Source organism: Eupeodes corollae, chromosome 1, assembly GCF_945859685.1.
Source record: "Eupeodes corollae chromosome 1, idEupCoro1.1, whole genome shotgun sequence".
Taxonomy (NCBI): Eukaryota; Metazoa; Arthropoda; class Insecta; order Diptera; family Syrphidae; genus Eupeodes; species Eupeodes corollae.
The window spans coordinates 42,455,467-42,472,803 of NC_079147.1; the positions used below are offsets into that span (position 1 = coordinate 42,455,467).

At 31.1% G+C, this 17,337-nt stretch overlaps 1 protein-coding gene across 1 annotated transcript; it reads right to left on the bottom strand.

Annotated features, from left to right (window-relative positions):
- Positions 1–2,953: 2,953 nt before the first annotated feature.
- On the bottom strand, positions 2,954–5,364 carry LOC129940643 (angiotensin-converting enzyme-like). The gene is made up of 6 exons (XM_056049034.1): positions 5,192–5,364; positions 4,587–5,127; positions 3,864–4,528; positions 3,575–3,792; positions 3,372–3,500; positions 2,954–3,308 (listed from the first exon to the last, which is right to left on the bottom strand). The coding sequence occupies exons 1-6, from the start codon at positions 5,243–5,245 to the stop codon at positions 3,131–3,133; spliced, it is 1,785 nt and encodes a 594-aa protein (XP_055905009.1). The 5' UTR covers positions 5,246–5,364; the 3' UTR covers positions 2,954–3,130.
- Positions 5,365–17,337: the final 11,973 nt, after the last annotated feature.

Consider the following 17,337-nt stretch of genomic DNA (forward strand, 5'->3'; position numbering starts at 1 on the left):
GTGCGACTTGCCGCGACTAGTAAAAAACTGAGTGCTCAAGAGTTAAGATGGCTTGGGTAAGTTAAGCAAAGAATAATGAATCTTCAGCTCGTAGATTCTTAAACCCCAAACCAGAGGGAATACAAAGCAGAGGCATTTACTAATTTTTGTATACCTACATTTTTTTAATATTTATGAATTTATTTATATATTTATTTATTAACTTCCCATAGGAAGTTATTGTAATGGGTACGATTTGTCAAATTGAAAATTTTGACATTTCTCGTCGTTTCAAGGTCTCTAGGATCGAAATAAAAGATTTTTAGAAAGATGTCTGTGCGTTCGTGTGTAAGTACGGTCGTACGTCTGTACGTTCGCGTAGTTTTTTCGTCGTCCATAACTCAAGAACCAGAGGAGATATCGATTTCAAATAAATTTTGTTGTACAGATAATAAGGCAGAAAGATGCAGAAAGGGCTCTCAAAAAAATTGGGTTGGTAGTTTTTTTACTATAGCATTTTAAAAAAAAGTTAAACATTTTGGGTAACCCTAAATATCTAACATACAAAAACGCTAAAGGCTTTGCAATATTTTTCAACTCAAAGTTGGTAAATATTGAATTTCGACTCGAATAATGTTGTCAACAATCTGAAAACTTTTAAAAGAAAATTTAACAAAAGTTTGTAAAAATTGATTTTTGACTCAAATATTTGCTTTAAACTACCTTTATCGTTCAAAAATATTGTTGTCAACACTCAGTGAAATTTTGAGGAAAATCGGATTGGCAAAAAATAAAAACTACAGAACTATACAGAAAACAAAACTTTTTACGAATTTCAGTGGTCTTCAAGCCACAGCCAAGTTTTTAAAGATATGAAAGATACTCTTGCCAAACATTCAATCCTTCACGTTTTTGATCCAAAGAAACAAATTTTTATTCAGACTGATGCTTCCAAAAATGGGTTAGGATGTTGTCTTTTTCAAGAAGGTAAGCCGGTAGCATACGCTTCTAAAAGCTTGACTGACACTGAAACAAGGTACTCAAAAATAGAAAAAGAATTATTGGCTGTTGTCTACGCCGCCTGTGAGAAATTCAAAAATTATATTTATGGTTCTTATACGTGGCAGATTTGTTATCACGTAATTTTATATAGTATAGTTGATATAGAATCATCATTAAAGGACCTCATATACAGTATCAATATGAGTGATCCTAAAAGAAAAATTTTCGAAGAAGAAACCCGAAATGATGTTGTGTTACAGACTCTTGTACATCTGTACGAAGATGGTTGGCCAGCAGATAAGCAACGGGTTCCAGAAAATGCAAGGTTCTTTTGGCAGTTTTAAGACAAAATCTTTGTAGAAGACGGCCTAGTTTTTATGAAAATGGAGTTCTGGTCCAAACAATTTAATCAAAGGTATGCTAGATGTACTTCACACGTCTCACATGGGAATAACAAAGACACTGAATAAAGCTAAGAACACTCTTTTTTGGCCTTTGGTTGGAATGGATTACTATTCCAAGTGGATTGGACTTCACAAAATCGCAGACAAAACTGCATCAAGCATAATTAAAATTTTAAACAAAATTTTTTTCCATTCATGGTATTCCACAGAACATTGTCTCCGACAATCAACCCTTCGATTCATATGAACTCCGAAATCTTGCGAACAATTCAAATTTTGATTTTATATACAGTAGTCCAAGATATCCAAGATCTAATGGTCTTGCTGAGAAAGCAGTCCATATCGCAATATCAATACATACAAAAATCAGCCAATCCGAAGGTAGTTTAGAAGAAGCTCTTTTAGAGTATAGGAGTACGCCAATTTCAGGAATTGGGTATTCACCAGCAGAAATGGTCATGAATCGTAAATTAAGAACGTGGATACCAATAAAAGATGAACCCCTTGAACCGAAAATTCCAAATAACTTTAAGGCGGTATTAGAAAGACGTCAAGAAAGAATTTTAAAACATAATAATCCAGTTAAACCGCGTCGTGAAACACATTTTGAGAAAGGAGAAAACGTAGTATATAGAAATAATGGAAAGTGGGAACCAGGTAGAATAGTATCCAAACATGATAGTCCGTGGGCATACTTACTCCAAAATGAAAATAATATAGTCATTCGTAGAAATACATTACACTTACGTAGGTCAATGCATTCTCCACAAATAAGACTACTCGAGGCGGAACAGAGGACGCCTGTTGTCTCTGGAAATAATGATAACCCTTCTCTTGAATTGTCAGACACTTATCACCCTTACTCATCTCCATTACCTGATAGCAACAATGTCGAACAAGATGTCGAGTCAGTGCGGCAACCGGACCGAGAGTATACCACAAGATCTGGTCGAATAAGTCGGAAACCAGACTTTTATATACCTCAATAAAATTAAATTTTAATACATGAAAGTTTGAATTGTTCTATAATACATCATAAATTATAATATAATGAAATTATTATAACTAATGTATTATTTGTTCCATTGTAAATTAAAAAAAGGAAGATGATGTATAATGTCCCATCTCTAAACATACTTGTCTAACCAACAATTATCTCAAAATGAACATTAAAATGAATGACTAAGCATAACATAATCGGCTAGCGTGGTGGTCTCGCTCTTTGATAGTTTTTCTTGGTCTTCCAGTTCACTTTGTAAGCTCAAATAAAGAACACTGGAATCTTAATAAAAGTCTTTCAATAATATAACAGTCTTACGACTCAAAAATCTTTTAAAAATTATAAATGTTGTCTACCAACTCATTTTATTTACAGAAAATATTGTTTTACATATTAAGTAGTTTTTTTTTATAAAAATCCAACAGTCCATTTTTTCTTAAAAAAAAAAAATCTGCATAAAATTGAACGTAAATTTGGCAAAAATTGATGATTGGTTCTTGATATCTCTCAAATTAATTTCATTCCTTTATTTATCTAATTTGTACAAATTTAAGAAATGCTAATAAAATTGGTTTTCAAACTAAACTATTTCTTAATATGAAAAATATTGTTGATTATTTTAAAATTTGTAAGAATAAATTAATTGACAACTTTTCTAACCCAACACAAAAACCTCCAAACTTTTCAGCAAGACAAATTCACAGATGGGTTGGGAAGTTATCAGTGTGGGTGGTGTGCTTACAACTCAATCAGAACTTTTCCATCCAGCCTTTATATTGGCTTCTTTGTTCTTCTCCTCCAATAGTTTCTTCAAAGGTTTGTAGAAATCCAAGATACCATTGGCTTGCACTGTTGGATTTTCAGGGAAGAGTGTTCCATAGACGACATAAAATGGTTTTGAATATCCCAATTTCATCGTTTTTCTAAAGGAAAAATATAAAGTAAATATAAATATTAATACGAATTTAAAAAAAAAAAAAACATACTTCAAAGCGTTTCCAACTTCCTTGCTTCCATTCAAATCACACAAATGCAATGGCTCCTTTGGATATTTCCCAGCAAGTTCGCATAGTTTTTCATAAATTTGGAAAGCCATAATTTGACTTGTAAAATCACTAGAATTGTATTGCATTGATAAAATAATTAATTTTGTCTCAAATGTAATATTTTTAATTTAATTTCCACTCACATTGTCATGTCATTCTCTCTTATTTCATCGTAAAAGTACAGCGGTAAATCAAAAGTATCAGTGTGATGGCCCTTTGGAGGACTTACCCCGGCATATTTCTCCATTAGCTTCCAATAGTGGTCATTGAGTTCGGCCTTAGTTATATTTCCTGACAACAAATCAGCCATAACTTTGGAGTGAACGAAGTCTTGAGGAAGGTTTAGTAACGCTAAAATACCCTTAAAGTAAAGACATTTATTAGAACATGATATAATTGCGGGGGAAATATTTGATATTAGTTCGTACTTACACTTCTTGCTAACCGATTCATTTCAACTTTATCATTTATCATATCTTTGATCATTCCAATTGATTTCAGATTGCTAGTAGTTGACGCTGATAAATGCAATGCATACGCAATTGCTGTACCCAAATGATTTGGATGATTGAAATAATATGCTGGAAGACCAGTCATTTCCTTTGCATAAAGGATGTATGCCATAGAATCGTAAAGAGTTATAAACCCAGAGTAGTCCATTTCCTCACAATATTCCAAAAATATATTTGTAGTCCAAGGCCAAGAACTGACAGAGCATTTTTCGTTGTTAGATTCTATAATGCGATCTCCCCACAATTTTTCTGGGAATTTCTCAAAGCCCATATCTACAAACATTTCTTCAACAATTTTAACTAGAGGCGTAGCTTCAAATTCGTCTATTTCGACGTCAGGAAGTTCGTCATAAGGGAACATTTCTTCAATGATACTATTGTTTGAGGCAAGGTGATCATGAATTTGTTCATAGAGGTGAATAGGAAGTAGTCCTTCGGGGGTGATATAAGATTCACCGTATTTTTTTCCAACTAGATTCCGAATAAAAGCATGGAGTTCCGAATAAAGGGGCCTAACTTCGTTCATTAAACTCTCCATATCAGTGAGATTGTATCCCCGCATCCAAAACTCCAAAGGTGTTTTTCCTTTTAAAAATAAAAAAAAAACAATAAGAGAGAACAGCAGCTGAACCAAAAATCTTACCAGTTTTCTCAGCCGCTGCCTTACATGCCTCCACAGTTAAATCAAGGTCTGCTGCAGCCTTTTCACCAATCAGCTTCCTCCATTCACTCCAATAGTGTTGCAATTCTTCTGGATCATCAGTTGATTCCATAATACTAGCAACATCAGGATCAAATGCCAGTTTGTTTGTCTTGTCGTGGTAGTCAGGAATGATCTCTTCATCCTCCAGTTTCTTCATTTCTTCAACACTATCAAGTATTTCTAAAAATTGATCTCCAACAATTTTCAAGTCAGCTTCTTTAATCAATGTTTCGAAAGCAAACTTTAATTCTGGATCTTTGAAGTTTTTATAGTCGAATTTTTGAGCATCTTCGAAGATTTTCGTATAAACTATGGTATAATTTTTATACGATTCACGTTGATCGTAGGAATTGTCATGATCACGATAGTAACTATCACCGACTTGATCGAAAAACTTAAACAATTCATCACTTGTTTCTTTAAGAAAGACTTTTGCTTCTTCTTCGTTTGAATTGGAACTTATACTTTTCCCATTGCAAATCTTCAGGAAATAAAAAGAAAATATTTTTAATTCTATTTTATTTTGTTATAATCGTTAACCTTACCGCTAATGCAATGACTGTGAATAATGCTAAGTTAAGAAATATTCTTTCAATCATCGTTAATAAGTGTGATTAAAATGATAACTTGTTTTGCGTCTATATTTTGTTATTTATTTGTTGTTGAGTTTTTGTTTCAAGTTACAAACTAGCACCGAACGACTGAGCTTCGAAGTACTTCAAACTTGGTGTTTTATATTGAAATGAAATTGCGTTAGTTAACATTTTAATGCACATAAAAATGCAGTAGTTGAAAATTATAGGTAATCTAGAGTTACGATTTATATACGATTCACATTTAAAGTTACTGAGATATAAATAAAAATTCATAGACGTTGTAGATGCAGATGTTTAAATATAAACTTGCAAAATTGGTTTCCCGAGAAAAATCCCAATGTAATTATATGTTTTGGCATGTGTGGCTTGAGGGGTTTGTAAAGGGGGGTTATTTCTCCCCTTAGAGATTTGTAAAAGTTATAAAAAATGTATTGCATTTTACAATAAACGAGTTAGATTGAAGTTTTTTATATATAGTATCAACCTATTTTCAAAGCTTGGAAACACTGATTACAATTTTTGATTCTTTTTAACTTTCATTTCAAATGTAAATTACTTGTTATTCTTATTAAAAAAATAAACACTTCAACAACTTGTAACTGTAATTGTAAAAAGAAGCTGGGATGCGACCCACATTGATAAATTCCCATCCCGTCTGTCGTCCGTGTTTTGTTGAAAAAGTTGTCAGTTGAATTATGAATGAATAGAAATAAATAAGTTTGATTTCGGAATTCATTTTTGTTAACAAGATTTTCGTCGAAAATCAATGTTTACAAATTTTGGTAGCATTAATTAAAAATGTTTATTTCCTTATAAACAAATAAAAATTGTTCACGTCACATTGAACATCAATCTGACAGTTGGATTTTTATAAAAAAATTGCTGAATGTCAAAAACAATATTTTCTGAGAACAAACATTTGTTTGAAGTTAATATATTTATTTTATTAAAAGATAATTGAGTCGAAAATCAATTTTTACGAATTGTTTGTAATGCATTTTTAGGTTTTTATTTTTTGTTAAAAAACTGACGATTCTTCTAAAAAGTTAACTGCATATTTCAACAAGATCAAATTAGTTTGAAGTCAATATTTTTAAATTTTGAAAAGATTTTTACGTCAAAAATCAATTTTTACCAACTTTTATAATTTTTTTTTCAGGTTTTTAATTTATTTGATATTTTACTGAATGTTATCAACAATATTTTCTTAAAAGATAAAATTAGTTTTAAGCCAATATCTCAAAGTTTTGAAAAGATGTTAGAGTCAAAAATAAATTTTTACCAACTTTTATTAATTTTGTTTTAAGGTTTTATTTTTTGTACAAATAATGTCAATTTTATTTTTTTCAAAGATTTACTGAATGTTGACAACAATATTTCTTATTAGTTTAAATAAAATGGAAGTCAGAATCTAAAATTTTTGAAAAGATATTTGAGCCGAAAATCCAACTTTAACATCTTTTGTTAATGTTTTTTAGGTTTTTAAATTTTTTGTAAAAAAACGCCAATTTGATTTTTGCCAAAATTTTACCAGATGTCAAAAACGTTATTTTTCATTGCATAAAATTGTTTTAGAGATAAAATAATTTTTTGTTCGTAAAATTTTCGAGGTGACAAATATTTTTTTTCCAGTTTTTAACTTCCCATAGGAAGTTATTGTAATGGGTCCGGTTTGTCAAAATGAAAATTTGGACATTTCTCGTCGTTTCAAGGTCCCTAGAGTCGAAATAAAAGATTTTTAGAAAAATGTCTGTGCATGCGTGTGTACTTACGTTTGTACGTCCGTACGTCCGTACGTTCGCGACTTTTTTTTCGTTGTCCATAGCTCAAGAACCAGAAGAGAAATCGACTTCAAATAAATTTTGTTGTACAGATAATAAGGCAGAAAGATGCAGAAAAGGATCTCAAGAAAATTGCGTGGGTGGTTTTTTTACAATAGCAGTTTGAAAAAAGGTGAAAATTTTGGTTAACCCTAAATATGTTTCGAACCAAAACACGAGAGAGAATTAAATTTTATATAATAATAAAAAAATATATTTTTTGAAAAAAAACAATGAACCGTTTTTTTTTATAAATCAAAAAAACTGAAAAAAAATTTGTCACCTCCAATTTTGAAATCTGATAAAATTTTGAGAAAAATCGAATTGACAATTTTTTTTATAAAAAATAAAAATCTAAAAAAAAACATTACTCAAAGATGGTAAAAATTGAATATCGTTCCAAATATCTTTTCAAAACATTCAGTAAAATTTTGAAAAAAATCGAATTGACAGTTTTTTTACAAAAAAATAAAAACCGAAAAAAAATTAACAAAAATTGGTAAAAAACGATTTTCGACTCAAATGTATTAAATTTAATAGCTTCTTACTTATTTTACTTATAAGAAATTTTGTTTTCAATATTAGGACAACTTTTGAGAAAAATCGAATTCATAGTTTTTTTTACAAAAAATAAAAACCTAAAAAAATTTAACAAAAGTTGGTAAAAATTGATTTTCGATACAAATATCTTTTCAAAAATATTGTTTTCAAAATTCAATGATTTTTATATAAAAATCCAACAGTCCGTTTTTTTCATAAAAAATAAAATCTATAAAAAATAGTACGCAAATTTGGTAAAAATTGATACGAGTACATATAGACAAACTTTTAAGCAAGACAAATCGACAGACGGGATGGGAAGTTATCAGTGTGGGTCGCATCCCAGCCTTTTTTTTTTTATTAATGCCTCCAAAGTTTACTTAATTCTATAAAAAAAAAATTTGCTGTAAGGATATAAAGACAATTTTCAATGTTTTAAAATACATCTCAAAACATACGTGAGCAGTCATTCAAAAATAATCTTAAGAAACAATGGTCCTATCTTTGAGTCCTTTGATACTCTATGTAGCGTATTTTGTTATTTCTATGGTATCTTTTATTAGTCCAGGGAACTTAGACATTCACTTCGAAAAAAATCCTCCAATGCTAAATTTTGGTACAGAGCTTGTTTAAATATTCGTAACTCTCCTTAAAAAGGTAAAAAAGGTGAAGGTCAGCTTTATGCTCAAGTTTTATTACATCACTTTTCGCGCTTCAACAATTTTGTCGAACCTTAAAACCTTAAGCAACATTTGCGAAACAAATGCAGACAATAAAACGAACCCCAAAACGCTGCCGGGTTAGAAGAGACCGCTACCATGCCAATACAAGACTATCATTTTGTCGACGAGAACGAAACTAGGATAAGCAAAGTGAACATCCCTCTTGGGAAAGCTTTATGACTGTATTTTTTTTCTTGTGGTTTAAAACATTGGAAATTTGGTTAAACATAAAAACCTTGAAAGGAGCCCACACGAGAAAAACAACGAAATGAAGACCAAAACGCTGGTCAGTTAATTGAGACCAGGACGATGCTTATACGAATTAACATCTTTCGACGAAACCGAAACTAGGAAAAGTAAATTATACAAATATTTTCACATATGAAAAATGTTAATTTTAAGTTGATAGCGTCATGTGACTCATATTATTTGAGTTTAGTTTAATTACACCTTGAATGCCGAACGAATCAAACGCACAAAACATTTCTTCCGATGATTTAATTTCCCGGTATTTTATACTTTTTGGTATGAGATCTTTCTTAACGTTATGAGTGATCTTTGGATGGGTTTGGTTTTGTGGGCCCATTTCAGCCTATAGCTCAGATACACCTTCTTCCGGAAACAAAAACTCATCCCAAAATAATAATGAAATATAAGAATGGTTTGTTTATTTTAGATAAACTTAAGAAGTTATTAATAACCTTAACATGTTTAAAGTGCGAGCTTTAGGAATATAGGGAAGGTTTAAAGAGGAGATACCTGATCATACGCTGCCATTGAAGTTCCACATCCAAAGGACAAGGATGTGAATCAATAAATGAATATTGAAAGTTGAGGGTACTGTTGACAGCGAATTAGTTTAATGAGATAGAAGTGGCTTTCGAGAGATAGTTAATAAATAAGGAGAAGAGAATCGGAGACAAAACGGAGCCCTGGTGAACACTAGCATTTAGTTTATGAGTTTATTTGAGTTTTATTGAATGGTGAGAAAGGTAGTTTCAAAAGCCCCATTTTCGATAAGAGAGCTTATGCAAAACTCTATTAAATGGTTTTAAAATATCAAGTGCAATAATGATTCTTTCTCCAATTCGATGGAATGATTTGTTCCATTGTTCGATGGGATAAACTATCCAATCATCGGTGGCCCTATTGCTGCAAATACCGAACTATTTGTTATTAAGAAGCTTTCGTTCTTTGAGATGTTTTTTTCAGGTAATAATTTATGAATGTTTCCATGAGCTTGGAAAGAAGTGCGGAGTGCAATTGGAAACCGAGGATGTGGTGGTGTTTTTTTTTAACGTTTTCACAAATTAGCAGAAATGTTTACTAGTTTACTAACTTTAGGGCTTTGTAATTTTGTCTGCCGTGATTTCTAGTCATGTAAGATTTGGTTCGTCGAATATGAGCGTTGCAGGTCTTTCTGGCTTGTTTAAACTTATTTCGGTTTCGGAGTCTCGGTGTGTTTTATAACAACGCAAACTCACATCTTTGATGCTAATAACCTCTTTGCAGGTTGAATCAAACCAGGAGTTTTTTTTTTTGGGCTTGAATAATGTTACCCTATTCGGGATAAAATTTCTTATTCGATAAAAACATGGGTGGTTGAAATGCTTGTTGTAGTATGTAGGTATATTAAGATAATAAAATAAGTTGGGAGGTTTCAACCCTCTTCCATAATTAAGATACATTAAAGGGACGTTTAATGTCAGCGTGAAAATCTGAATTTTTGGGAATAGCACTACAGTGGCAATTTTGAAGGTTTTCATAGCCTAACGATTAGCACACTAATTATTTACTTTTCACCAACATTTCCAATAACTTTTTTAAAAGGTAAGAAAGACTGAGACTAACTACAGAAACCTTGATACATAAAATGTATTATGATCTTTAAAACTAAATTTAGTTACATGACTTCCAGCACGAATACGTTAATTCTCTTATTATCTACGAATATATTATTGTTAAAGTTATTAACATAGCATATTTGTGTTGACTACAACTCTGCAGCATTATGTTGACCTTTGAAGATCAAATTAGTTTTTTGAAATAATAGCATGACATTAAAATAATCAATTTCCCTAACAACCAACTTAACATCCCCAACCACAAACTTAATAAAATTTACATCCCGCGCCTGAGTTGTTAAATTTATTCAAACAATTTTGCTACCTATATATTTTCCTAGCCTTGTAAATTCAATATTTTAAATTATGACGGTGATTCACATTTCCACTAAAATATGGGTTTATTATAGTACATTTTTTTCCATACAAGCATATAGGGTTTTCTTTATAAATTTATTAAGAAGAAGCTTTATATAGTGCATCTTAAAACTTTTAACTTGTTTCTAATACTCTTTATAGGGTTAAGACAGGTTATGTAGATCGATATATAAAATGCATAACTGAATTACAAAAAAATTGAGTAAACATTAAGCTAGTTGTCTTTGGTTGTGAATTATTTATTATTCATTTTAACAAATTAATTATAACAACAATTCTAAACTAAATTTGTCTGTGGGATAGATATTGGCTATTTTTTTTCATAATAAGCACAGACTCAAGGGGATTTTGCTACCCTTACTATGCAGAGGCACAGTGTGAGCACTAGGAAGAGGAGAGAGGGTTTAAAAGGAGATGTCGGTGCACATTGGTTTTGAATTCCTGAATATTGCAATGACTAGGAAAGACAGAGTGTGGTGAGGCATTCCACATTCGACTGAAGAACGAATCTTTGACAGTACGGCCGAAATTGGGCTCGAGGGTATACTGATGAGCATTCCTAACAGAGTGAGTATTACGGTTGAACTGTTTAAGGAAAGGAATGCAACTGACTATTTCACTAGAACATAAACCATTAAAATAACGATAAAAAAAGTTAAGACAAGAGACCTTACAACGATGTTAAAGCGATGTAAATGAATGATGATGTTATCATGTATCAATTTAAATGCTCTACATTCAATACTATCCAAGAGGCTTAAGTAAGTTGCAGGAGCACCAGCCCAGAGATGGGAGTTATACTCAAGCCTTGTAAGTATATTAGTCTTGTAGATAACAGCCAGATCAGAAGAGGTGAAATATTTGTTTCATCGCCTAAGGAAACCCATACACCTTGCGTCATTTTTGGTGACATCGTGTATGTGATCATTCCACAAAAGGTGGTTGGTGACACACATACCAAGAATATCGAGGTAATCAGTCTGATTGAGTGCCATCCATGGACAATGGCAATGGCGGTATATCTCGCTTTAACGTACATCCTATTTTTTGTTTTGTTTTATTTATTATTATTTATATAAACTTAATATTGTTCTAAGTAGTCTTTAAGAGCTGTGTCTCTGCTTGATGAATAAATAAATAAATAAATAAATAAATAAATAAATAAACGATACAAGACAGCATTGCGTTCTGCCGGTCATTTAGAAGCTTTCGATCTTCAAGATATTTCTTGAGCTGATAACTAATCACCGTTTCAATGACCTTAGAAACAAGGGACGTAAGTGCAATCGGTAATTTAATGGTGAGGAAGATTCGCCTTCTTGGGGATGGGTTGTTTTGCCAGCGTTGGAGAACACCTCTTCTGGACCAGCGGATTTATGTGCATTTAGATCTCTAAGGACTCTAGGCACAGTATGAGTGCAAAAAAGAGGCTGGGACTCGACCCACACTGATAACTTCCAATCCCGTCTGTCGATTTTTCTTGCTTAAAAGTTTGTCTATTTGTACTCGTATCAATTTCTACCAAATTTGCGTAATATTTATTGTACATTTTATTTTTTATGAAAAAACGGCCTGTTGGATTTTTATATAAAAATTACTGAATATCGACAGAAATATTTTCTGTGAAATAAAATAGGTTTGAAGCCAATATTTTTAATGTTTGAAAAGCTATTTTAGTCGAAAGTAAATTTCTACCAAGTTTTAGTATTGGTTTTTTTTAGAGTTTTATTTTTTGTAAAAAAAACTGTCAATTCTATTTTTTTTTTCAAAATTTTACCGAATGTTAAAAACAATATTTCTTATAAGATAAAATTAGTTTAAAGCCAATATTTCAAATTTTTGAAAAGATATTTGAGCCGAAAATCAAATTTTACCAACTTTTGTTAAATTTTTATTAAGGTTTTTAATTTTGTGTGCAAAAACTGTCAATTCGATTTTTTTCAAAATTTTACTGAATATTGACAACAATATTTTTTGAAAGATAAAAGTAAATTAAAGTCAATATCTCAAAGTTTTGAAAAGATATTTGAGTCGAAAATCAATTTTTACCAACTTTTATTAATTTTTTTTTAGGATTTTATTGTTTGTAAGAAAACTGTCAATTCGATTTTTCTCAACATTTTTCAGAATGTTGAAAACAATATTTCTTATAAGATAAAATAAGTTTGAAGCCCAAATTTCAAGTTTTTGAAAAGATATTTGAATCGATATTCAATTTTTACAAACTTTGAGTATTGTTTTTTTTTTAGATTTTTATTTTTTTTAAAAAAAACTGTCAATTTGGTGTTTCTCAAAATGTTATCAGATGCCAAAAAGATTATTCTTCGTTGCACAAAATTGTTTTAGTCGTAAAATTTTGGAGGTGACACATTTTTTTCTTCAGTTTTTTTGATTTATACAAAAAACCGTTAAATGGATTTTTTTCAAAAAATATACTTCTTTGATATCACGTTATATTATATTATATAAAATTTAATTCAAGTCTCCAGTGTTTTCAGTTCGTAAGATGTTTAGGGTTAACCAAAATGTTCACCTTTTTTCAAACTGCTGTAAAAAAAACCATCCACTCAATTTTTTTGAGAGCCCTTTCTGCATCTTTCTGCCTTATTATCTGTATAACAAAATTTATTTGAAATCGATATCTCTTCTGGTTCTTGAGCTGTGGAGGACGAAAAAAACGTCGCGAACGTACGCATCTAGACATCTTTCTAAATATCTTTTATTTCGACTCTAGGGATCTTGAAACGTCGAGAAATGTCAAAATTTTCCATTTGACAAATCGGACCCATTACAATAACTTCCTATGGGAATTTAAAAAAGATTGGTCCTATAGAATCACTAACTCGCTCATGTTCAGGTGGAGTAATAACACTCACTGGCAGCATAGAATTGGCAAAGAGATTAGCTTTCTCTATTGACAACGAGCGTAGGAACCGATGAAGAGGAAGAATTCCTCGTTTTTTTTACAAATGACCAAATGTTTTTACTGCCTTTGGGGCATTGCAGAATTTTTTGCCGTAACTTTTAGTCATGATAAAATGTGGTCCGTCGAATATGGTCGTGGAAGCATAGTGACCAGTTAAAGAGCCTGAAGTAATTATTGAGACCGTTCCAGTTGGATTTCTCGTATTGCCAAACGGTTCTCTTAGGAGGTTTTTCTTTAACTGAAAAGTTTTGACACGAGAAATTTGCTGATATAACACAATTTCAAATGTGCCTAGGGAAGATAGAACACTAACAATGTACTTATCAGGGTCAGAGGTCAAGAGTGTTTTCTGCTCGACCTTCAACGTCCGATATTCCGATATTGGCCTGAATCTTGAAGACATGAAAAAGTGTGGACATTGAAATCGCACTCAACAACGGTTTCAGTGCGAGGATAGAACGAAACAATTCTTTGGTTGGAATCAGACAAAGCATCAAATTCACGAGAAGTTGATACTCTGTCTAAATTTGGGCTTCGATAAAGGAAGCAGTAATGAATGATTTGCTTATTTACGGAGAATTTAAACCACATATAATTAAAGAAGGGAATTGGTGCAAAGACCATATTGTGGTAAGAGCTGATAGCAAAATCATTCCTAATGCATATGGCGATTCCATGGTGGGAAAGGAATAAAGGCAACAAGCTATACCCATGAATAAAAAATTCAGCAGGATCGGAATCCTTACCTACTTTTGTTTCACTAAGTGCCACTTAGGCTATAATTACTCCGTACACTAACACAAATTTTTGCATGAATTTGATTTTTATTTTACACATATTGAATATCAATAAACTTTATTTATTATTAACAAATAATGTAAATATTATATAAAAAAAGTTAAACTAAAACAAATCTCATTTTCGTAACTATATGTACACTATTTTTATTTTTTTTAAGGGTTAAAACGTGAACATCGAAATAGTCATGATATTTTTAAATCCGTACCTCTTTTTAAACTATAAGACGGGTACAATTCAGGTCAAGTTCTTGTTGCAATAAGTTTGTTAATAAAATCTTTCCATTGTTGCTTAGATTGTTTTTTGGGAATAGAAAATTTCAATCGATATTTTGATATAAATCTTCAAACTCATTCACATACCATACATTTTCAGGAGCTTAGTTACAAGTTACAAAAGTCTTTTGAAAGTCAAAGGAATTGTTCAAATTAAAACAAGAGGAACACAACATACTTTGGTCTTTTGTTAACTTAATTCAATTTACCTAACAGACTTGCCTTTATATTCTCTCTCTCTCTTCAGCAGACACACAATCACTGTTTTAGAACTTCTTGAAAATTAAACGTATAGGTATTCAAGTCAGTTAGCTAAATCCCATCTGCATTTAAAATCAATTTTAATCTCGAAATATTCTGGACGAAAGTCCTTTTACAGAAATACAAACATAAATAAATAAATACATATTATTTAAATTGAAAACAGTCTGGAGAAGAAAAGTGTTTCAAATCCCAGTCGTATTATAGATATCCCTACTTAATAATATAACATTTTAAGACCATTTACAAGGCTTACGTAAACATAAGCCAATATAGTAGTTGGCAGACTTTTTGAGTTTTATTTGGAAATCGTTTACTTTAATTACTTACATACATCGTTTTAAATGAATTAATTTATTCCTTTGAATTATGTGCTTGGTAGGGGTCAATAACAGAAAATAATTATTTATTTACCATACATCATTTTCGAACAATACGTTTTTTAAGAAAACAAAATATTTACTAGCAATGTTTAGCAATCCCTGAGAGCGACTTGATACATTCTTAACTTTCCATAGAAAGTTATTGTAATCGGTCCGATTTTGAACGATTTGTACGTCCGTAAGTCCGTTCGCGATGTTTTTTTCGTCGTCCAAAGTTCAAAAACGAGTAGAGATATCGACTTCAAATAAATTTTTGTATACAGATAATAATGCAGTAAGATGCGGAAAGGAATCTCAAAAAAATTGCGTGAACGTTTTTTTTGGAAAATTTTCGTTAACCCAAAATATCTTAAGAACAAAAAACGATAGAGACTTAAATTGTTGAATTTTATATTAAATATTGTAACGTTATACCAACAAAATAAATTTTTGGGAAATATTAAAATTAACGGTTTTTTTATAAATAAAAAAAATGGAAACAAAATATTTGTCAATACTAACATTTTACGAACAGAACATGATTTTATCCCCGAAACAAATGTTTGCACTGATAAATATTGTTTTCAACATCTGGTAAAATTTTGGAAAAAATCGAGTTCACAGTTTAAAACAAAAAATTAAAAACTTAAAAAAATTTACTAAAGTTGTTAAAAATTGATTTTCGACTTAAATATCTTTTCAAAACTTTAAGTTTTTGGATTTAAACTAATTTTGTCTTTGAAGAACTAATGTTCTGAACATTTGATAAAATTTTGAAGAAATCAAATTGACAAAATATAAAAACCTAGAAAAATGTTTGAACGTTTTTAAGAATTGATCTCGATTCAAACATCTTTTGAAAAGTTAAAAATATTGAACCTAAATTTATCTTATAAGAAATATTGTTTTCAATATTCCATAATATTTTGAGAAGAATCGAATTCACAATTTTCTTACAAAAAACAATACTAAACTTGGTAAAATTTTACTTGCCACTCAAATCTTTTCAAAAATTAAGTTTATTTTATCACACGGAAAATATAGTTTTTGGCGTTCAGTAAATTTTTATAAAAATCCATTAGACTGTTTTTTAATTAAAAAAAAAATTAAAGCTACAAAAATAAGTACGGAAATTTGGTAAAAATTGATGTTCAGTTCTTTATATCTCGTGAACAATAGAAGATATTGACTGCAAACAAATTTCGTTTATCCAACTTTTATTGGTTTACGTAAGTGATAACCTTTAAAAAATTCTACTTAAATTAGTAAAAATTGGTAAACGACTCAAAATCTCATTAGCAAAAATAGATCTGATCATCAAGCAAAAATTAAATATAACAAAAGCCAAATTTGTATGACAAAATATTAGAAAAGGGGACAAAGTGCTGGAGCGTTGATGTCCATTCACTCTACATGACCTAGCAATCTAATCCGTTGGACTTTAATTCTGCTAACTAGGTCAGTGTCGCTGTACGGCCCGTACAGTTCGTCGTTAAATCTTCTCCTCCAATTTCCATCTATGCATACGGGACCAAAAATCATCCGAAGAATTTTTCTCTCGAAGCATCTCAAGATGCTTGCATCTTTCTTTGACAGAGTCCAGGCCTCAGCGCCATAAATGAGAACCGGGATGATGAGTGTCTTAGTGGTAGTGATTTTAGATGCTCGAGAGAGGACTTTACATCTCAATTGCTTTCTAAGTCCAAAGAAGCACCGATTTGCAAGAGTTATTCTTCGTTTGATTTCAGCGCTGGTTTCGTTGTCTGTGTTAATAGCCTAGATAGACAAAGTCCTTAAATACCTCAAAGTTATAGCTAACATCACGCTTTAATCTTCCAATTGTGTCAATATCATCTGCGTATGAAAGTAGTTTAATGGATCTTTTTAAGATTGTGCCTCTAGTGTTGTTGAGATTTGCACAATTCTTTCCAGAATGATATTATAGAAGTCGCATGACAGTGTATCGCCTTGTCTAAAACCTTTTTTGACATCAAATGCATCGGTGAGATCTTTTCGGACCTTGATAGAGCAGCGTGCATTTTCCATCGTTATTCTGCACAAACGGATAAGTTTGATAGGGATGCCAGAACCAGACATTGCTCTGTAGAGCTCTTCCCTATGGATGCTGTCATACGCGGTTTTAAAATCGATAAAGAGATGGTGGGTATC